Raw genomic sequence first — 24,767 nt, 5'->3', positions numbered from 1 at the left:
TGGCTGCCCTACACACTCATATGTGGGAGTTTAAAAAGTTCATTTCATGGAGGTAGAGAGTAGGACGATAGATACCAAAGGCTGGGAAGGGTGCATGGATGGGAGAGGGAGATAAAGGGAGGTTAGTGGGTACAAACATGCAATGAAATAGAAATAAGTTCTTTTGTTCAATAACAGAGTAGGGTGACTATAATTAGCAATAATTTATTGTATATTTCAAAATAACCAGAAGAGTGGACTTGAAACGTTCCCAACACATAGAAATGATAAATGCTTAAGGTAATGAATGAAATACCCTAAATACCCTGACTTGCTCCCTATTCATTCTATGCATGTAACAAAATATCACACCCACCCCATAAATATGTACAAATATGTATCAATAAAAAAGAATGCTTCCTTAAAAAAAACCCTTTACTTGGAAAAATATTTTCACTTTATTATTTCATTTTCTAAGTCAAGACAACACAGGGAATGACAAAAGAGAAGTCCTGTGCCCACAGTGATGATAACCACATTTAGTTTAAAAAACAACCTGAAGGTGTAAGTAATGCAGTTATATTAATTAAAGGTAATAAAGCCTAAAGTCGCTAGTTAAGAGTTTAAGGCTGGCAGAAGAACTCTAGGAAAGCTTGGTACTCTCTCTGTTTAAAGCAAGAGTAAGCTAATTAACTGAAAGCTTAGCTTTATCAACATCTTTAAATTTCACGCTGATATTGGTTATAGAAGTTATCCCATGGGTTACTGTATATGTCTGCTTTGACTTCTAAGACAAAATAAGCTTTACGACAGGCTGTAAGAAAGTTAGGCAAATAGCATTATAATAGGCACCTAAATTTGACATAGTTATATTTTAAAATAACCGTTTAAAAATATCTCATGGATATTCTCTTGTAGTAACTATGCTGGCTAAAGAGAAAATCTAATATTTACATTCTTAGGAAAATTAAAGTTGGCTGCACTGAGCTGTATTAGTAAGTTCTCATAGCAGAAATAAAAATTTGATATCTCAGCTACATAAACTAAGCATGTTTTATAAAATAAATACTGCTTGAATTATGGGCAATAACTAAATTCATAAATGATCAATTTACAGAACCACTACTTCATATGATGTTAACATTACTCATGTGCCTAACTAATTAGGCCCAGCAGTCTTTTCTGGCTCTTGATTTACACAGCCGAAACAAAACGTTCTATTAAACAAAAACTAACATTATCAGTGATTTTAAGGAAAAAAATATTTCGATTATATTCTTGTTACAAACTATTTCAGGAGAAGAAACCACAGAGGAGCTCTGCCTTATCAGTTGGAGTGCTTCAGGTATTGAATCTAGCTTTGAATCTAAATGCGAAAATTGAGGATTGCTTCCCCCTATATGGTAAGCATTTCCTTGAAAGGGACAAATTCCAGAATTTCTATAGGCAGATCAATTTTACTTCCTCCATAGAAAACCTTAAAACATTACATATTTTTAATAGAGTTATTTTAATCTTTCCCTCCCATTTAAATCTTAAGCAGCATAGTCTGAATAAAAATACTCAGTTGTATGACTCTATACTGCCCCTCTAGAGAAAGAGTGCAAACTTAAACGTGTCTCATGATCCTTGCCAATTCATGGTCAAGAAAAAAGATGAGGTTAACTTGCCCTGTGTCATCTCTCCTGTTTGGGTAGCTGGACACAGAGGCGTATAATGGAGTAATACCAAGGGATCAGTTGCCTAGTTCTGAAGAGTTCAATGTGCAGCTGATGTTGTGCTGATTTCTAGTGACCCAAGAGGCTAAACCACTATCTTTCTGGTACTGAATTAGAGAATCTGCTAGCTTATATTGTCTACACAAGGGACATGATTTTGTGTATTATACTAATTAGCTTTGGTATGTTAAATTATTTCATTTTATTTAATTATTCTTCAGCTAAACATGCAGGTAGAAACAAGGCTTAGAGTATGTAGGATAAATAATAATATTTTAAAGTTTATGCCATGTTTCTCATCTAAGAATCTCTATAAGAATAATATTTTTAGTCAATCCTGTTATCTTTTTCAGCTATATAAAAGGCAGGGTTACTTAGGATATTTCTTGAGATGGTAGGACATTATTGTTTGTTTGGGTTTTTCCTGTCCTTTGGAAAAATTTCAATACTGCATGACAGTTCAAAAGCCATTAGACTGTAAAATCTATGCGGTTTAGATGTAAGAGATAATTAAGTCTAGAATCCCCATGCTATTAATAGTGTTTGACAGGTTTCAGGGAATCAGTAAACGTTAGATAGCTGTAAGGTGGATGGATGGGCAGGAGAGAAGGAGATAGGAAGCAGACTCCTTGGAGTAGTCCTACCCTTCATGATGGTCATATGGCCATATGTTAACAGTATCAATCACAGTCAGAACAGCAAGAAAGTATAACTACCAGTTCCATAATGAAAATTCTCTGTGTGGTCTCTGTGCAAATGTACTTAGGGCAGAGCTTCCCTCCAACATACTATGACACATATTTTCCACAAACAGATTACAGGTATGCTGAAAATACTGCCCTCCTCAGCCTTTGGGGTGGCAAGGAAAGGCCAGACACAGGAATCTGCAGCTAGGTCCCCTTTTCATTTATCTCAGTAGGCTGGACCAATATTCTCATTTTTTGTGAGTGAAAAACATTAGGAAGAATGGGTCTAGAGTATTGAGATTACAGCCCTACTGGGGAATGGATTGAAGAGAGAAAAGAGTGAAAATAGGAATATATCAGTGGCTACCAGAAGGGAACTTCCCAATACTATTTTCTTTCTCAAATATTCTGGTCTTCAGTATGTTTTTTGTATGCCCAATGTCCATTGTTTACCTAAAATAGTAGTTCAGTAAAGAAAGCTCTCTCTCTCTCTTTTAAAGCCCTTGTTTCTAAACAAATCTTCCTTGTTTGGATACTGGGTAAAATTTTTAAAAATGATGAGGAGCCATTTTGGGAGAGAATCAGTAAAATGCATTTGAAGGATGTGAGGAAAATAGATCCTTGGGGAGGTAGGAATTGATGACAAAGTGACAAATCAGGAAACAGTAATAGGATTACGGTGAAGTTAGAAAACTGCAGAACAAACGAACTTTCCATATGACTTAATGAGACAGCATGAAGTGGTTTAGGAAAAGACAGTGCTTAGATACACAGCTTGTGCCTAAGGACTCAAATTACCTAATTAACAAAAGGAACAAATAAGTATTTCTTCTTTTTTTCATCTGTCACAAATTGGTTGAACTTTCCCATTATGACTAATACAAAGTTGAATAAACACATTTGACCTAACTAAATATTGAATGCTGGCAGGGTACTAACCACTAAATGGCAGTACAAATCATCTATCATCATTTTTTATTTTATTTTAAATCTCATTTGGGCTAATATATTAGAGATGTGACCATAGAGTATAAATCTGTAACCCAGGAAGGAAAATAGTTTTTCAAAAAAGAAACAATAATAAAGGCAAATCTGCTCTCTTTCTTCAAGCTTCACTGAAAACACAGGACATGACTTTAAAGTCATTACTTCAAACTGGGAATTCGTTAACAATTTTCTCCCATTTGCCAACTGGAAAACTGCGAGGTTTTTGTTTTGTTTTGTTTTGTTTACCATGATTAGGTAGAGGATATTTTTAGAATTTTAAAATATTTTCTTCATAAGCTCTAAAATTTCAATCAAAGTAAGGTCAAGGCATAACACAGAATCCTTAAAGCCCACATATCCAAATTAATTTAAAAAATACTCCCTGATATTCCATATGGTATTGAATAGCATGGGCTTTGGAGTCAGACACCCCTAAGGTTTGAATACTGGTTGCGCCATTTCTCTGTGTGTCTATAGAGGCCATATACTTAAACTTTGAGAGCCCTAGTTCCCTCAACTATAATATCTAAGATATAATATTTCTCCCTCAGGTGGTTTTGAGTATTGAGATAATATATGAAAGAGTGCCTGGCATGTGACAGGCATGCAATAAATAGTGGCTCTTATTTCTTTGAAAATGATTTAATGTTTAAGATACAACTTAAAGAGATGAAGATTTGTTATTTAATTCTGTATATATAATTATTAGACAATGATGATTATAATAACTTTGATTTACAATTAATAAGCTCTTATTCATCTTGTATATCTTTGTTCCACTTATTGCTTTTATTTTGTCATGATGTTATGTTTCCTTGCTATGTAAGTCTGTAGAGAAATAATTCATTTAAAGATCTTCACATTTACCATTCTCTCAAAGAACGGAATTGGAGGTTGGAAATAAGAAAGAAGAATTCTATATGAGTTAGTGACATTTGTAAAAATTAAAATAGAAAAGTGTGATTTTATAACTACAAAAGATTATGAGTTGTATTTCAATTAACGTAGGGCATTCATCTAATATAATGAAAATAGGAAAAACCTGACAAGATCTAAGCAGAGTTCTAGAAGGTATGATGCTATTTTTGTTGCACATTTTCCACTATTTATGAAGTAATTTTGGGGGGGTAATGTACCTTTTTCCTTAGATTACTTACTCTTTGTCCTTTAGGACCTTGACTCCCAGGTGGTCCTCTTGCCCCCACGTGACCCTATATGTTGTAAATTTAAAAATTAGTTGTAGAATTCACAAGAATACTATCAGAAAAGTAGCCATAATCTTTCTTATAACATATATCATTCTCCCAGGACATTCTTAGAATTGGTTAGTCTTCCTTAAAAATATGCTTTAATCATACTGCCCTCTACCAATATTCTGCTTTTGAAATATTCTACTATTTGGACAAATTTAATATCTGGGTGTTTACACCCTGAACAAAAAATGGAGAAGCTTTTAATATTCACTGACCAAGTTGTTTTCAGCAGGAACACATATGGAGTGATGGAGGAAGGAGATATCCATTGACCTAGACAGACCAGGCTAATCTGCCTGGCCCATCAAAAAAGCAATGGCTATCATGGTAATATTTCTTTACTATTATTCTAGATACTTATGACAATCCCATCATATAAAAATAGTTTTTTTGTTATAAAAAGGCCACAAAATGTTCCAAATTAATATGCTATAAAAATAGCCTGCAATGGAGATTAAGTTGCTATTTATTATTAAGTCAATTATAATGAATTATTTTTATAGCTGTAGTCTTTAATTAAGACTCAGCTAGAAAACAAAATTTATCTATTAACCCAAGGTAGATTAAAAATGAAGTAAACTTTAGTATTTCAAATTTATTTATTATTTTCTGTGACTAAAGATATTAGTAACTGTTCTTGAGACTAGTCTTCCTAATTTTAAAAGCCAACAACATATTTGCAAATATACTAGAAAATCAGGCTTATTTTTAAAACAGAAGATTCACAAATAATAAAAGTCTTCACTGATAAGAAAAGTTCTGCTGAGGGGATCCTAAAGGCCAATCTTTTTCATATTTTAAGTTCACAACAGCTGTCAGATTCTGATAAGCAAAATTAATTTAGGGGAAACATTTCATTATCTTTTTGTAAACAAATGGAATATTTTCAATACTATAATTTTTGTTTAATAAATACATATTTTTATGAATTTTATCTGGTTGTGATAATATTTACAAATTTCTCAGAAAAATATGTTGAAACTTACACTTGTAATTTATTTATCCAATTGGTCTCACTTTTAATCTTAATAATCCTGTTTCCTCATACATGGTTATTCAAAAGAAACTTCAAAGCATTTTAGTTTAGGTTGCAGAACTGAAATTGATTGTATACCAAGTAGAGGTGAGGCAATTCAAGATATCATGACAAATTCAAGAGTGTTTTGTATAGTTGGGAGAGAAGCAGTCTCCACTAGTTTACACATGACTTACTTTGAATAAAAACCGACAATAAAGCATAACAATATATGAGTTTAAATTAAAATAAACATTCTGGAAGGAATCATAAAGTCTTTCCTGTACTTACAGGTAATCCCAATGGACCGATAGGTCCTGGAACCCCAGGAGGACCTGGATATCCCTATAATTTAAGGAAAATATAAAAGAAGTAAAATATTCATTACTTTAAATTATTTTCATTGGAGACAAGCCAGCAAATTATAAACAATAATAAAAAGGGATAATTTGACACAATGTTTCTTTTGTAACCAAGATATGAAAGGCCACAGGAAATGTTCTGCAGATAGACCATAGAAATAAAAAAATATTTTTATGTAGTTTTATTTACATAGAAACTATATATCCATTTATTAGAAGTTTTTTGCCTAGAGAAGAAAATTGCTAGCCAGAATCACATACTACAGAAGAGAACATTCATTTCATTTTTCTGAAGATCATGTTATCTTATCCATGGATATATGTTTTGTTATATAGGTTATGAAACTATATCCTTTTCAGAGAGGTCCAGGAGCTCTCTAATTAAGGAATGTAAATGTGTACAAATATTCTAGCATTTCAAACTTTAGAAGGACCACACACTTTATGGTATTAACACTGATTCAGAAAATGCCTTAGGAGGTAATGATTCTTGAAGTTGATTAGTCTTATAGGCATGCTAAATTTCCTAGCTGACAGCAACCGGAAATTGCATAGCTTAAAAACAAAACAAAACAAAACACTTATAGGACTTTTCTGATAATATAGAAGTTAGTTAAAATCAATTTGTGGACAGTATTATGTGCCACCAGATCCATCACAAGGTATTATTTTCTGTATGGAAGATCCTTTTATTGATAATAATTATTCACTGCGGTTCCTGTCATACTTAGAAAACTATCTAGTAAGTTAAAAAGATGCAACCCAAATATAAAATTTGTCAGCTATTTCCTATATTAAAAATGTAAGAGAATAAGATGAATTCTGGATTCTAAGTTCTCATATGTCAAAAAACTACATCATGACCACAAACTCATGGAAGAATGGCAATGCTGATATGTGTCATATCAACTATAGGTTGTAGAAGAATAAGTAGAATTCTATTTTTAAAAGGTGAAAGATTTATACAATCCGAAGAGAAACCAAAGTATGTAGAATTCTAATTGAATTTTCTTCTTTATCTTTTTTAGTAAATTGTGGTGGTTAAATTCCTCTCTTAAAACTAGAATCATTTGACTAAGCCATCTCATTTACATGCTTTTGAGTACCTTAGTATCACATAGCATTCTGGGAGATAAACCATTTAAAAATAAAATTCTATGGGAAATTTGACATTTTTTACTCAGTTAAATTCCAGCCCAGGCAATTCCATCTCTGGAATGACTGACTTTTATTACGTTCTTTGGAAACATATTTTTCAAATCACTGAGCTCTTACCGTAACACCTTTTTCTCCCTGGGGACCTAGTGGGCCTGGACTTCCACGTTCTCCCTTTTGAGAGAACAAAGAAAAAAGAGTAACATAGAGGCATATTAATTAGTCATGACTGAGCTAAGCCTAGAAAGAAAAACTGTCAGCCAGAATCATGTCTTACATGCATACATCATTCTTATTTCCAATAATTTTTAAATTTACAAATTTGGCACTTTATCTTAAAATTGTTAGGCTTTTAATAAAATAAAATTATCTTAAGATGTTTTTCAGAGAAAAATATTAAAGGCCTTATTAAAATGAAGAAAATACAAATTATGGATAAACAAAACTTAAAAGTGAGCACATATCATGTTAAAGTTTTGTAAGAAATGCTTACGATTTTATGAGACATAAAAAATATGAGAATAGTGAAAGTATCAAAGCATATTAAAATGTAACAAATCTGTGTAACCATTTAAGAAAATTTTATTTTATAGTCTGCCTACCACACTTAAGTGCCATAAGAAATAAATCTGGAAGATCATGATAATCAAATCTGTCATAGCAGCTTAAAAAGACTAAACTGATTCACATTAAAATTCTCAAGAGTATCAACATTTTAGCATAGAAGATTTAACTCAGCACAGAAATAATTGAGTGAAAAAAATCATAAAGCAAAATTTTTTAACTGCACTCATATATATATTAAGTATATATTAAGTATGTAGTACTTAAGTAATTGAGAATGTAGTACATGAGAGTTAGAAGAGATATTTAAAAAACTTAACTTAGATTCTACCCTCAGTAACTGCAGACACTGCAGACATGATATTAACAGAGATGAAACAACCAGAGAGTAAGTAAATTTTAGACTATGTGGTACTATTCTAAGTCCAAGAAGTGAAGAAATTAGGAAGGAAGAGAGGAGTCTGGACTTCATAGAGGAGATGAGAATTCAGCTGAGTCCAACAGTTTGGTTTTGAAAAAACAGAGAGAAGGAGAGAGAATATTTTAGTTAAAGAAAATAGTAAGAATGGAAATAGGAACAAGCTCAAGCACAAGATGGGGAGAGAGAAAGGTAAAATGGTAACTTATTCTTCTTTTTCAAAAACTGCTTTCTTTCAAGCCTCTCATAGGAGGCTTGCTCTCATGAAGTCGATTTAGATAATATTTTCTAGAGACTGTTCCATCTTTTCTCTTCAGATCACATCTTTATAATCAAAAGGGTACTCTGCCCTTTAAAAATTAGAAACCTACATGCTGTTAGCTATATTTCAATATATTTCAGATATTCAGTATAGGTAATGTGCTGAAGTTATAAGTGATTTCTAATTAACATAAAAGATCATATAAAAGTCTGCCTTTTGAATTTAGCCTAGATTTCTTCCTATAAAACAAAATAATTTTTAAAAAATTACCTTTTCGCCAATGCTTCCAGTCATCCCAACTTCTCCAGGTAAGCCAACAGGTCCCTTTTAGAAAAAAAAAATAACAGAAAATACACACATATTGTATTGCTATTGTAGTGCCTGGGTCTTAAATCACCTGTAATCACTATGTTTCTTTCTAACTCATCCTAAATGTTATCTTGGAGTAAAATTCCTCCTTGTATAGCTATGCAGTCTGTGACTTCATATCAGAATTAATTTACTCAGTCAGTCAACAAAAATATATCAGTGCCTAAAATATAACAGGCACTACGCTGGGAGGCAATGAGTTTCAAATCCACAGTCGCTGTCCATGTGGAACTGACATTCTACTAGATTTTATAAAATCCCTGAAGTTTTCACACCTGTTTGATGTAGATATATTAGTTTAAGAAATCATTTCTGTAACTACCTTTTTTGAAAGCCCCTCAATACACAAAGGGACAGAATATGCCTATCATTCATTCATCCACTCAAGAAATATTTGGTGCCAGGCACTGTGATGGTTGCTAAGATTTCATTAGTGAGGAAGACAAATCTAGACCCTGCCCTCTTGAGGCAAAAAGTCTTGTAACAGGGAGACAAAAGCAACTAAATTAAAAGTTAAATAATTATAAATTCTGACATAAGCTCATATAGGAAACAGTAATACTGCTGAAGAGGAGAATAAAAGAGAAGACCTATTTTAGCACAGATGGTCAGGGAAGACTGACGCCTGACATTTAATATGAAATCTGGATAATAATAAGAGGCCAGCCAGCCAAAGAAGGGAGGAAGAATATTCTAGGTAGAGTAAATAGCTTGAGTAAGGAATGAATTTGATTTGCTAGAAGATGTTAAAGAAGGTAATCAGTTACACCATTTCAGAGTGAACAAGTCTCAGGGTTTTTCTATCTTTGTCTTTAAGGATTCTCAATTATTTCTCCTTCAAACAGTACAGAAAGCAAAAAGAATAACATAGAACAAGCTTGACAAGAACATAATCTTTTTCCTGTCTTAAATCATAGGCAGTTACTTTCTACTTTTATTTAAAGACAAATGAAACTTTTTTCAATAGCTACCATGCAAAGACCTTGCTTAGATAGATTCTCATACGATAATATATATTAGCATACAGAAAGCATTGACTCATGAAAAATGACTTGTCGTTTATCTAATGCATTGAGCATGATTTTACCGTTACAGATCTCTATCTATCTATCTATCTATCTATCTATCTATCTATCTATCTATTTATCATCTATCTAATGATCCTATATATATAACATATATTAAGTGTTTTCTATGTGCCTGATTTAATCTTCACACCAGCAGATATAGTAGTATTATCATGATTCCCCTTTGACAGATGAGGCAGATGAATTAAACAGTTTGCTGAGGCAGATGAGGTTAAATGGTATGGATGAGTTTAAGTGGCTATTGAGCACTTGAAATGTGGTTAGTGCAAATTGACACATACTGTAAACGTAAAAGACACCAGATTTTGAAGACTTATCATAGAAAGAATGTAAAATAGCTAACTAATGATTGCTTACATTGATTACATATTAAAATGATAATGATTTGACATATTGGTGTAAATGAAATATTACTAAAATCAGTTCACCTCTTTCTTTTTATCTTTTTTAATGTGGCTACTAGAAAATTTAAAATTATATATGTGGCTTATAATTTTGACTTGCATTATATGTCTATTGGACAGCCCTGATATATACTTTTAGGCACTATGCTAATATTATTGCTTAAATCTAGTTGGAAGTGATTTAATAATTTGTTTCTGTGGTTTTTAAGTGTAAGAGACTGAACACTTTCATTCTGAGACAATCTATTATCAATGTTCATGCGCATGGAATTCACTGATCTCACTGTGTTCTCCACCATTCTGAGACAGCTGGTTTGATAAAACGGTGAAATGGCATTTTTAAGACTCAGTTACAAGGCCAGCTAGGTGACAATACTTTGCAGGGTTGGGGCAAGGCTTTCCAGAAGGCTACATATGCTCTGAATGAGTGTCCAATATATGGTGCTGTTTCTCCTATAACTAGGATTTTGGGGGCCAGGAATCAAGGGGTGGAAATGGGAGTGGTACTACTCACTATTACCCCTAGTCATCCACTAGAAAATTTTTTGTTTCTGCTTATGCTCTGCCGGACTAAAGGTCTTAGTTCCAGAAGGAGGAATGCTTCCACTAGGACACACAACAATGATTCCACTGAACTAGAAGTTAAGACTGCCATCCGGCCACTTTGGGCTTCTTATGCCCCTGAATCAACAGGCAAAGAAGGGAGTTACTGTGTTGGCTATGGTGCTTGATTCTGCCTCCCATAGGAAAATGGGAGGTAATGGAAGAGTATGGAGGTAAGGAAGAGTATGAATAAAATACAGAAGATCCCTTAGGGTACTTCTTAATATCACCATGCTCTGTGATTAAGGTCAATGGAAAATTACAACAACTCAGTTCAGGCAGGACTACTTACTAGTGGCCCAAATTCTTCCAGAATGAAGGTTTGGGTCACCCCATGTCTTAGTGCATTCAGGCTATATAACAAAAATACTGCAGGCTGGGTGACTTTAACAACAAATATTTATTTCCCACAGTGTTGGAGGCTTAGAAATCTAAGATCAAGGCACCAGTAGATTCAGTATCTGGTGAGGGCCTGCTTCCTGGTTCATAGATGGCAGAGCCCTCATGACCTAATCATCTCCCAAGGTCTACACCTCCTCCTACCTCACATTGGTCATTAGAATTTCAACATATGAATTTTGCAGAGGATAAAAACATTCAGTTCATAATACCCCACCAGGTACAGATCCCAACTAGCTGAGGTGCTTGCTCATGGCAAACGGAATAAAGAATGGGTAGTGGAGAAGGTAGTTTTAAATACCAGCCATGGCCATGTGACCAGTTACAGAAATGAAGACTATAATTGTCATGAGTATTTCATCATTATTTTGTCATGAATGTGTGTGTGTGTGTGTGTGTGTGTGTAGCAAATATCTTTGGTTCTTTTCTTCTCATTTTTTTTTTTTTTCTTGAGATGGAGTCTCACTCTGTCACCCAGCTTGGAGTGCAATGGCGCAATCCTGGCTCACAGCAACCTCTGCCTCCTGGCTTCAAGCGATTCTCCTGCCTCAGCCTCCTGAATAGCTGGGATTACAGGCGTGCACCACCATGCCCGACTAAATTTGGTATTTTCAGTAGAGACAGGGTTTCACCATTTTGGACAGGCTGGTCTTGAACTCTTGACTTCAAGTGATCTGCCCACCTCGGCCTTCCAAAGTATTGGAATTACAGGTGTAAGCCACTGCTCCTGGCCTCTCATTTCTTTATCATATAACATAAGATGTATTGACCTTATAACAGTATCTAAGTATGGTTAATTTTACATCATAGTATTTAAGTTACAGGTTATAAAGGAGAAGAGTAAATGTCACTCAAGGACTTTACATCCTCTTCTGGAAAAGAGGTTAGCAAGTTTTTGGTCACATGCAGGATAATGATATCATGTTAGGCAGAATTATGATCTTATTATTGTCTTTATTTGAAGGTTAAGTGTGGTTTAAAGAGATGCATTTGGGGGTCAACTTGACAATGGGGAGGGCTGTCATGGCTAATTTTATGTGTCAAGGTCACTGGGTTACAGAGTGCCCAGATATTTGGCTAAACATTATTTCTGAGTGTATGTTGTTTCTAGGTGAGATTAACATTTAAATAGGTAAACTGACTAAAGCAGATTGCCTTCCCCAATGTGGGTGGGCACTGTCCAATCTGTTGAGGATCTGAATAAAACAAAAAGGCAAAGGAAAGGAAACTTTTCTCTCTGTCTGATTGCTTCAGCTGGGACATTAGTCTTCTCCTGCCTTTGAACTAGGATAGCATTAGCTCCTAGTTCTCAGGCCTTTGGACTTGGAATAGAATTTAAATAATCAGTGCTGTAGGTCTCAGGCCTGTGGACTCTGATAGAACTTACACTGTCAATTCTTCTGGTTCTCAGGCCTTTGAACTTGGACTGGAACTATACTGGATTTCTAGGATCTCCTGTTTGTGGATGGAAGACTGTGGGATTTTTTTTTTAGCCCCCCACAATCATGTGAGCCAATGCTTTATAATAAATCAATCTATCTATATCTATACCCTGTTGGTTCTGTTTCTCTGGAAAACCCTAGCTAATACTGTCAATCAAATCTGAGCAGGAAAAATGAAATAGAGCTATCTGTTGTGAGACAGTAAACAAAATAACAGAAACTGAACACAGACTAGTCAAACTATTAGGAAAAAATCATTTTTCTTTTTCTTTTCTTTTTTTTTTTTTTTGAGACAGAGTCTCACTGTGTCGCCTGGGCTGGAGTGCAGTGGTATGATCTTGGTTCACTGCAACTTCAGCCTCCTGGGTTCACGCAATTCTCCTGCCTCAGCCTCCTGAGTAGCTGGGAGTACAGGCACAGAGCACCATGCCCGGCTAATTTTTTTGTTTTTGTTTTTAGCAGAGATGGGGTTTCACCATGTTGGCCAGGCTAGTCTCAAACTCCAGACTTCAAGTGATCCACCCGCCTTGGCCCCCCAAAGTGATAAATCCTTTTTCTAAGACATATGATCTAGGGGAGTGAATGCAGTAGGCTCGTTTAGCTTATCCCATGTGCACCAGAACAATATAACCTACAAATGCATTCTGCTTAGCCTATAGCATTTACTAAACTGAACTAGGTAAAAACATTTAAAAATCTGGAGATTTTACATATAAATACTTTATATAAAAAGATTTATAAAATTACTAGCTTTAGATGACCTAGCAAATGTAGACAAACATTCTCAAAGGCGAATATTGGACAGAACTAAGTAACTGTTGTACTGTTGAGATCCAGATGCACTCTTTACTTCGTTATCCCCTATTGTCTCTTATACATGGCTCATTTTACTTACTTATACTATCTGCCTGGTCCCAATAAGGCATCTGAGTTTTTTACTTCATGTAAGTATTAAAAGGTGCAGTCAGTCAAAAGGGCATAATTGGAAGACAGAGGTTCTCACTAAAAAGTAGATAGTTCACAGGGTTCCAGCCATGCCCATGGATATCTTTAATAAAACTTAAAGTTGGAGAACATAGATTAAAAATGGTTTCCTTGCAGTCTAGGCAATATAGGGAGACCACATCTCTATAAATAATCTATACATAATAATAATAAAATTAGCTGGGTGTGGCAACACGTTCCTGTAGTCCCAGCTACTCACGAAGCTGAGGTGTGAGGATTGCTTGGACTCAGGAGGTCAAGGTTGCAGTAAGCCTGAGTGACAGGGCAAGACCCTGTCTCCAAAATACATAAAAAGAAAAACGTACTATTTCAGTACCTTAAAAAGTCTAACCCAAACATGTCAAATCTGATAATACCACAAGTGCTGGCTAGAATGTAAGGAAAGAAGAACTCATACATACACAGCAGGAAATAGCAGGAAATAGTATAAATTGGTACAATCACTTTGGAGAACAATTTATTATATATAGTAAAATTGAAGATGCCCCTAACTTACAACTTAGCACTTCTAGTTGTTCACATGGAATTCTACTTTCACATGTACATACTAGGAGACATATAGAAAGACGTTCATTGCTGTATTATTTAAGTACAAAAGTAGAATCATCGGCATTATCAGTATGGACACAGATAAACTAAAATGCATTCACACAATAAAGAAAACTCTTGAATGACCAATACTGAGAAATAAACAGAAAACCTCAACACCAGCTAAAATTAATAGACCAGATCTATATGTATCAACATGGATAAACATTTTAGGAATATAATGTTGAGTGAGAAAACAGCATAAATCCTTTTCAAAAGGATACATCATTATGTGTTTTGTGCAAAATTTTAAAATGCATACAATAATCTAATTTCTTACTGGCAGAAGACACATGGAAATTATATATACAACTTTAGGATAAAGGCTAATGTCTGTATATAGAGTGGTGGCTCATTATTTTTTTATTCTGAATTTCTCGGATAACTAGTTTCTCTGAGTCTGAACTTCTTTTCATTTACATGTTCATGTTTTGGACTTTTTCTGCTTAATTCTTATCCATGTCCTTTGCTCAATTTATTTTTTCCCATTAAGATTTCCTAAATTTTCTTGATGATTTTCAGGAATTTTTATACATTTGAAATATAAACTTCTTATTGGTTTTATTTTATTTTATTTATTCATGTTTTGGGCTTTTTCTGTGTAATTCTTATCCATGTCCTTTGCTCAATTTATTTTTTCCCATTAAGATTTCCTATATTTTCTTGATGATTTTCAGGAATTTTTTATATATTTAAAGTATAAACTTCTTATTGGTTTTATTTATTTATTTATTTATTTGAGATGAAATCTTGCTCTGTTGCCCAGGCTAAAGTGCAGTGGCATGATCTCTGCTCACTGTAACCTTTACCTCTCAGGTTCAGCTTGAGCCTGCCACCTCAGCCTCCCACCTCAGCCTCCTGAGCAGCTGGGACTACAGGCATGCACCACGATGCCCAGCTGATTTTTTTGTAGTTTTTAGTAGAGACGGGGTTTCACCATGTTGGCCAAGCTGGTCTCGAACTCTTGACCTCAGGTGATCTGCCCGCCTTGGCCTTCCAAAGTGCTGGGATTACAGGCATGAGATAACGTGCCCGAACCTTATTGGTTGTAGATGTTCTAAATTTCTTCTTGTGATAAATCACCTGTGAAATTATTTTTCATATCTTTCATTGACAAGAAGTCCTTAACTTTTATGTAGCCATATCCAGCGTTTTTTGTTTGTTTGTTTGTTTTTTTTTTTTTGCCTTATGATTTGTATTTTCTGGATCTTGTTTAAGAAAGCTTTCCTTATTTCTATGTCATTAAATAATGGGCATTCTTTTCTATTAGTGTTAACTTTTCTATCTAGAAAAGTTTCTTTAATCCATCTGGAGTTCAATTTTCACACGGAATAAGATAGGGATCCAGTTTTAATTTTTTGCATACAGGGACCCAGTTTTCCAAATACTATATATTCAATACTATTTCTTAACCACCCATTGGCTTATGGTGCCATTCTTATCTTATACATGGCTTATTTCTAAGCTTTCTAGTCTATCTTATGATGATTTGTCTGTTTTTCTCCCTTTGCAAATTTCTCTCACTCCATTTTTCTAATGTTTTTACAGCTGTCTCTACTACAGACTGAAAATAAGCATGCCAACAAAGGTTTATATCAGTGGTAAGGAATGTGAACATACAGGCTTTAAATCTACTCAGTCTTTAAGTCTATATTACTCTTTGAAACTGTCTACACACTTGGAAATAATAGATGAATTAGACAAAGACATTTAAAGCTGAGGTCTGCCAAATTTCATGGAATCTAAGATATCATGGATTGTAAGATACACCAATATTTTTTAATCTCTGAATAGAGAAAAAAATCTCCCAAGCAATTATAATTTACCACTGATCATGAGAAATATCTCAATTTTTAAAATGTTAAAATGTGAAAAGAAAAAATGGTATGGTAGATTGTTTTACTGTTTGAAACATTCACTGCTCCTTTCTGTGGAAGGATTATACCTCCCTATGCTACTGATGTCAGACTTGGCCATATAATTTGGAGTGCCCCTCACCATGGGAGGAATATACCCCTGCATCTTATTAATGCCATTCTTCTTTATGTAACTTCAAATAAATAGAAAGTGAAAGTGACATGTGCCACTCTTTTTTTTAAGTCAGTTTCTTTTTTCCTTTTGCCATGAGACTAAACATGTTCCACACAGGCACTGTTCCTTAAGCCTGAGTCTCCGAATGCAGATAACATGTCACAGAGTCACAGCCAACTCACAGTGTATAGAGTGCAAGTAAGAAATACAACTTTTATTATTGTAAACCACTAATATATTCAGGCTGTTTCTTTCTGCAGCATAATTTAGCCTACACTGACTGATGCGATATGCCCTGTTAAGCTGATATGATATGGCAATTATTAACAGGAGAAGCATGTGGTTTTCTCTACTTTTATCCCAAGTGCTAATGACCCTAAGAGATAGATGGAGCCACAGGAAAGAGGGATCCTGGGCCAGGCATGGTGGCTCATGCCTGTAATCCCAGCACTTTGGGAGGTTAAGGCAGGAGGATTGCTTGAAGCCAGGAGTTTAAGACCAGCCTGGGCAACAAAGTGAGACCCTGTCTCTACAAAAAAAGAAAAATTAAAAATTAGCTAGGTGTGGTGGTCTGTGTCTGTAGTCCCAGCTACTCAGAGGACTGAGGCAGGAGGCTTGAGCCCAGGAGTTGGAGGCTGCAGTGGAGCTATGATTGCATCACTGCACTCCAGCCTGGGTGACACAGTGAGACCCTGTCTCTTAAAAAATAAAAACAACAACAACAATAAAAACCAAGAGAGAGCACCTGGTTTTCTCAATCAACTTGTAGGGGAGAGCTACTTAGGAATGCCTTCACCAGACAATTAACATGGGCAAAAATAACTATCTGTTGTGTTAAAACAACAAAAAATATTTAGGTTTATTTATTATGGCAGTTAGTGTTATCCTAAAAATACAGTGAATTTACGTATTAACATAAAATTGAAAAACTTTGAAATCTAGCTCAATTAGTTTATTCAAAAGTTAATCTCACAGAAAGTGCACTGAATCAATTTCCAGTTTAGTACAGTTGCAAATCAATTTCTTCAATAAATGCAAAATGAGCTGAAGAAAATAAAATTAAGCATATTTATTTGTTCATGTAACAGATCCTGTGCTAAGATTTAGCTGGAGAGGATATAAAGATGAGTAAAATATACTAAGGAGTTCAAAATCCAGTAAATTGGAATAAGGTAAATGTATATTTTCTAAAAGTTAATAGAAGAAGAAGTAAAATAATATCTAACACAAAGGCAGAAGAGATTATATCTGGTTGAAAACATAAGAAAGGACTTTACAGAGAAGGCAGCATCTCAGATATGGTTACATGTTGACATGATGAAATGGTGAAAGTGTATTCCAAGTAGAGGGAATGTTTTGAGCTAAAGATGGGAGGTAGCAAATGATAAAATATTTGCAAACACAAAGTTAATCCACATTGTCTGGGATACAGAATATGTGTAGGGGAATAGGCTGGGATAGATATATTGGTTATATACTATAGAGGGCTTTGAATACCAAGTGAGAAGTTTGTGTTTGTGGTATCTGCAGAAGAATGTGTGCTTGTAGAAGAATCATTATTGGTTTTCAGTAAAGGAGGAATGTAATCATGTCTAGACTTGAATGGGTGGTAATTTAACATCACTGTGTTTAATGTGTAGAAATGGGAAAAATAGAAAATAGGACAAACAAATCATTATAATAGTCCAGATTAAATGTAATGACTGGTATGAGGACAATATCATCATTAAAAAAGACAGTAAGCTCAGGAGAAAAGCCACTGTTAGAGGAAAAGTGATGAAGTAAGCCAACAGACAGTTGTGCTCTTAAAGAGTCTTTCTTGAAATACTGATTTGTGTCTCCATAGAACAATCAATTGTTGCAATCATAAGAATGATGTAGTATGTACGCTGATGATAAAACAGGAACAAGAAGAGAATCTAATGAAGATTCATTGGAGGCAAGAGGTAGAAACAAAAAAACAAAAACAAAAGAAAGAGTCACAAAAGAAAGAGTCAAATAGTTGTGTTTCAAGATGGCCAAATAGGAACAGCTCTGATCTGCAGCTCTCAGCATGACCTGCATTTCCAACTGAGGTACCTGGTTCATCTCACTGGGACTGGTTGGACAGTGGGTGCAGCCCACGGTGGGTGAGCCAAAGCAGGATGGGGCATCGCCTCACCTGGGAAGTGCAAGGGGTCAGGGGATTTCCGTTTCCTAGCCAAGGGACGCCGTGACAGAATACACCTGGAAAATCGGGACACTCCTGCCCAAATACTGTGCTTTTCCAACAGTCTTAGCAAATGGCACACCAGGAGATTATATCCTGTGCCTGGCTCGGTGGGTCCCACGCCCATGGAGCCTTGCTTACTGCTAGAGCAGCAGACTGAGATCGACCTGTGAGGCAGCAGCCTGGCAGGGGGAGGGGCATCTGCCACTGCTGAGGCTTGAGTAGGTAAACAAAGCAGCCAGGTATACAGGCAGGTGCCCCTCTGAGATGAAGCTTCCAGAGGAAGCATCAGGCATCAATATTTGCTGTTCTGCAGCTTCCACTGGTGATACCCAGGCAAACATGGTCTGGAGTGGACCTCCAGCAAACTCCAACAGACCTGCAGCTGAGGGACCTGACTCTTAGAAGGAAAACTAACAAACAGAAAAGAATAGCATCAACATCAACAAAAAGGACATCCACACAAAAACCCCACCTGTAGGTCACCATCATCAAAGACCAAAGGTAGATAAAACCACAAAGATGGGGAGAAACCAGAGCAGAAAAACTAAAAATTCTACAGAGCGCCTCTTCCTCTCCAAAGGATCGCAGCTCCTCAGCAGCAACTGAACAAAGCTGGACAGAGAATGACTTTGATGAGCTGACAGAAGTAGACTTCAGAAGGTCAGTAATAACAAACTTCTCCGAGCTAAAGGAGGATATTGGAACTCATCGCAAGGAAGCTAAAAACCTTGAAAAATGATTAGATGAATGGCTAACTAGAATAAACAGTGTAGAGAAGACCCTAAATGACCTGAGGGAGCTGAAAACCATGGCATGAGAACTACATGATGCATGCACAAGCTTCAATAGCTGATTCGATCTAGTGGAAGAAAGAGTATCAGTGATTGAAGATCATATTAATGAAATAAAGTGAGAGGAGAAGTTTAGAGAAAAAAGAATAAAAAGAAACAAACAAAGCCTCCAAGAAATATGGGATTATGTGAAAAGACCAAATCTACATTTGATTGGTGTACCTGAAAGTGATGGGGAGAATGGAACCAAGTTGGAAAACACTCTTCAGGGTATTATCCATGAGAACTTCCCCAACCTAGCAAGGTAGGCCAACATTCAAATTCAGGAAATACAGAGAATGCCACAAAGATACTCCTCGAGAAGAGCAACTCCAAGACACACAATTGTCAGATTGACCAAGGTTGAAACGAAGGAAAAAATGTTAAGGGCAGCCAGAGAGAAAGGTCAGGTTACCCACAAAGGGAAGCCCATCAGACTAACAGCAGATCTCTTGGCAGAAACTCTAGAAGCCAGAAGAGAGTGGGGGCCAATATTCAACATTCTTAAAGAAAAGAATTTTCAACCCAGAATTTCATATCCAGCCAAACTAAGCTTCATAAGCGAAGGAGAAATAAAATCCTTTACAGACAAGCAAATGCTGAGAGATTTTGTCACCACCAGGCCTGTCTTACAAGAACTCCTGAAGGAAGCACTAAACATGGAAAGGAATAACTGGTACCAGCTGCTGTAAAAAACATGCCAAATTGTAAAGACCATCGATGCTAGGAAGAAACTGCATCAACTAACGGGCAAAATAACCAGCTAACATCATAATGACAGGATCAAACTCACACATAACAATATTAACCTTAATTGTAAATGGGCTAAATGCCCCAATTAAAATACACAGACTGGCAAATTGGATAGAGTCAAGACCCATCAATGTGCTGTATTCAGGAGACCCATCTCACATGCAGAGATACATATAGGCTCAAAACAAAGGGATGGAGGAAGATCTACCAAGCAAATGGAAAACAAACAAACAAAAAAAAGCAGGGGTTGCAATCCTAGTCTCTGATGAAACAGACCTTAAACCAACAAAGATCAAAAGAGACAAAGAAGGCCATTACATAATGGTAAAGGGATCAATTCAACAAGAAGAGCTAACTATCCTAAATATATATGCAAACAATACAAGAGCACCCAGATTCATAAAGCAAGTCCTTAGAGACCTACAAAGAGACTTAGACTCCCACACAATAATAATGGGAAACTTTAACACCCCACTGTCAATATTAGACAGATCAACGAGACAGAAGATTAAAAAGGATATCCAGGACTTGAACTCAGCTCTGCACCAAGTGGACCTAATAGACATCTACAGGACTCTGCACCCCAAATTAACAGAATATACACTCTTCTCAGCAACACATCACACTTATTCCAAAATTGACCACATAGTTGGGGGCAAAGCACTCCTCAGCAAATGTAAAAGAACAGAAATCACAATAAACTCTCTCTCAGACCACAGTGCAATCAAATTAGAACTCAGGATTAAGAAACTCACTCAAAACTGCACAACTACATGGAAACTGAACAACTGGCTCCTGAATGACTACTGGGTAAACAACAAAATGAAGGCAGAAATAAAGATGTTCTTTGAAACCAATGAGAACAAAGACACAATATACCAGAATCTCTGGGACACATTCCAAGCAGTGTGTAGAGGGAGATTTATAGCACTAAATGCCCACAAGTGAAAGCAGGAAAGATCTAAAATTAACACCCTAACATAACAATTGAAAGAACTAGAGAAGCTAGGGCAAACAAATTCAAAAGCTAGCAGAAGGCAAGACATAACTAAGATCAGAGCAGAACTGAAGGAGATAGAGACACAAAAACTCTTCAAAAAATCAATGAATCCAGGAGCTGGTTTTTTGAAATGATCAACAAAATTGATAGACTGCTAGCAAGACTAATACAGAAGAAAAGAGAGAAGAATCAAACAGATGCAATAAAAATGATAAAGAAGATATCACCACAGATCCCACAGAAATACAAACTACCATCAGAGAATACTATGAACACCTCTAGGCAAATAAACTAGAAAATCTAGAAGAAATGGATAAATTCCTGGACACATAAACCCTCCCAAGACTAAACCAGGAAGAAGTTGAATCTGTGAATAGGCGAATAACAAGTTCTGAAATTGAGGCAATAATTAATAGCCTACCAACCAAAAAAAGTCAAGACCAGACAGATTCACAGCCAAATTCTACCAGAGGTACAAACAGGAGCTGATACCATTCCTTCTGAAACTATTCCAATCAACAGAAAAAAAGGGACTCCTCCTTAACTTATTTTATGAGGCCAGCATCATCCTGATACCAAAGCCTGGCAGAGACACAACAAAAAAAGAGAATTTTAGACCAATATCCCTGATGAATATCGATATGAAAATCCTCAATAAAATACTTTCAAGCTGAATCCAGCAGCACATCAAAAATCTATCCAACATTACCAAGTTGGCTTCATCCCTGGGATGCAAGGCTGGTTCAACATATGCAAATCAATAAACGTAATCCATCACATAACCAGAACCAACAACAAAAACCACATGATTATCTCAACAGATGCAGAAAAGGCCTTTGACAAATCTCAACAGCTCTTCATGCTAAAAACTCTCAATAAACTAGGTATTGATGGAACGTATCTCAAAATAATAAGAGCTATTTATGACAAACCCACAGGCAATATCATACTGAATGGGCAAAAACTGGAAGCATTCCCTTCGAAAACTGGCACAAGACAGGGATGCCCTCTCTCACCACTCCTATTCAGCATAGTGTTGGAAGTTCTGGCCACGGCAATCAGGCAGGAGAAGGAAATAAAGGGTATTCAATTAGGAAAAGAGGAAGTCAAATTGTCCCTGTTTGCAGATGACATGACTGTATACTTAGAAAACTCCATCGTCTCAGCCCCAAATCTCCTTAAGCTGATAAGCAACTTCAACAAAGTCTCAGGAGACAAAATCAGTGTGCAAAAGTCATAAGCATTCCTATACACCAATAACAGACAGAGAGCCAAATCATGAGTGAAATCCCATTCACAATTGCTTCAAAGAGAATAAAATACCTAGGAATCCAACTTATAAGGGATGTGAAGGGCCTCTTCAAGGAGAACTACAAACCACTGAACAATGAAATAAAAGAGGACACAAACAAATGGAAGAACATTCCATGCTCATGGACAGGAAGAATCAATATCATGATAATGGCCATACTGCCCAAGGTAATTTATAGATTCAATGCCATCCCCATGAAGCTATCAATGACTTTCTTCACGGAATTGGAAAAAACTACTTTAAAGTTCATATGGAACCAAAGAAGAGCCCACATTGCAAAGACAATCCTAAGCAAAAAGAACAAAGCTGGAGGCATCACGCTACCTGACTTCAAACTATACTACAGGCTACAGTAACCAAAACAGCATGATACTGGTACCAAAACAGATATATAGACCAATGGAACAGAACAGAGGCCTCAGAAATAACACCACACATCTACAACCATCTGATCTTTGAGAAACCTGACAAAAACAAGAAATGGGGAAAGGATTCCCTATTTAATAAATGGTGCTGGGAAAACTGGCTAGCCATATGTAGAAAGCTGAAACTGCATCCCTTCCTTATACCTTATACAAAAATTAATTCAAGATGGATTAAAGACTTAAATGTTAGACCTAAAACCATAAAAACCCTAGAAGAAAACCTAGGCACTACCATCCAGGCCATAGGCATGGGCAAGGACTTCATGACTAAAACACCAAAAGCAAAGGCAACAAAAGCCAAAATAGACAAATGGGATGTAGTTAAACTAAAGAGCTTCTGCACAGAGAAAGAAACTACCATCAGAGTGAACAGGCAACCTATAGAATGGGAGAAAATTTTTGCAACCTACTCATCTGACAAAGGGCTAATATCCAGAATCTACAATGAACTTAAACAAATTTACGAGAAAAAAACAAACAACCCCATCAAAAAGTGGGCAAAGGATATGAACAGACACTTCTCAAAAGAAGACATTTATGCAGCCAACAGACACATGAAAAAAATGCTCATCATCACTGGCCATCAGAGAAATGCAAATCGAAACCACAATGAGATACCATCTCACACCAGTTAGAATGGCGATCATTAAAAAGTCAGGAAACAACAGGTGCTGGAGAGGATGTGGAGAAATAGGAACACTTTTACACTGCTGGTGGGAGTGTAAACTAGTTCAACCATTGTGGAAGATAGTATGGCAATTCCTCAAGGATCTAGAACTAGAAATACCATTTGACCCAGCAATCCCATTACTAGGTATATACCCAAAGGATTGTAAGTCATGCTACTATAAAGACACATGCACACGTATGTTTATTGCAGCACAATAGCCAAAACTTGGAACCAACCCAAATGTCTATCAAAGATAGACTGGATTAAGAATATGTGGCACATATACACCATGGAATACTATGCAGCCATAAAAAGGATGAGTTCTTGTCCTTTGCAGGGACATGGATGAAGGTGGAAACCATCATTCTGAGCCAACTATCACAAGGACAGAAAACCAAACACTGCATGTTCTCACTCATAGGTGGGAATTGAACAATGACAACTTTTGGACACAGGGCGTGGAACATCACACATGGGGGCCTGTCATGGGGTGAGGGGCAGGGGGAGGGATAGCATTAGGAGAAATACCTAATGTAAATGACGAGTTAATGGGTGCAGCAAACCAACATGGCGCATGTATACATATGTAACAAACATGCACGTTGTGCACATGTATCCTAGAACTTAAAGTATAATAATAATAATTATAATAATAATAAAAAGAAAGAGTCAAATAGGAGGAGAACCAGGAATGCACAAAGAAAGATACGGAAAATAAAAGTTTCAAGAAGAGAGAAATCTGTGTGATGTGGAAAGGTTTAAGAAGGATGAACATTAAGACAAAGTCATAGAATTTGGCAATCACCAGGTTGATGGTAACCTGTAGGAACAATTTCAGTAGCTTTTGTGTGTTTGGATATGTTTGCCAAAGGGTTAAGAATGTGTGTAGGTGAAGAGAAAATGTAAAAAACTTGTATCGTTTAGACGATTATTTTAATAAGTTGGCAGCAAAAATGAGGAGGCATGAAAACTGCTAACGGATGTGGTTGCAAAATTACTCTATTCAGAACCTAATTTTTGCTGCCAGCTAAATGAAGTTCATTGGCAATAGAAAATGTACCCTTCTGAACAGAAATAAATTACATTAAAAACCTACGTTTTTGCTCTGTTTCACAGAATAAATTTTTTTAACACGCTATTATTATGACCTAATCTATCATGATTGGTTGGGAACCAACAGGCTGTAACAGAGAGAAGATGCTGGCAGGATTAATCTTCTCCCAAAGACTATTTCCTA

At 35.9% G+C, this 24,767-nt stretch overlaps 1 protein-coding gene across 1 annotated transcript in view; it reads right to left on the bottom strand.

Moving 5' to 3' along the window:
• Window positions 1–24,767, bottom strand: part of COL24A1 (collagen type XXIV alpha 1 chain) — a 400,658-nt gene that overhangs the window by 154,615 nt on the left and 221,276 nt on the right. The window contains exons 26-29 of the mRNA XM_030823656.1: window positions 8,670–8,723; window positions 7,276–7,329; window positions 5,930–5,983; window positions 4,528–4,581 (exon numbers count right to left, since the gene is read on the bottom strand). Of these exons, the coding sequence (XP_030679516.1) occupies window positions 4,528–4,581; window positions 5,930–5,983; window positions 7,276–7,329; window positions 8,670–8,723 (216 nt within the window). The remainder of the gene's footprint in view (window positions 1–4,527; window positions 4,582–5,929; window positions 5,984–7,275; window positions 7,330–8,669; window positions 8,724–24,767) is intronic.

The sequence above is a fragment of the Nomascus leucogenys genome, chromosome 12 (genome assembly GCF_006542625.1).
Source record: "Nomascus leucogenys isolate Asia chromosome 12, Asia_NLE_v1, whole genome shotgun sequence".
Taxonomy (NCBI): Eukaryota; Metazoa; Chordata; class Mammalia; order Primates; family Hylobatidae; genus Nomascus; species Nomascus leucogenys.
The sequence above is the reverse complement of the archived record's forward strand: the minus strand, read 5'-3'. Positions and strand labels throughout refer to the sequence as shown.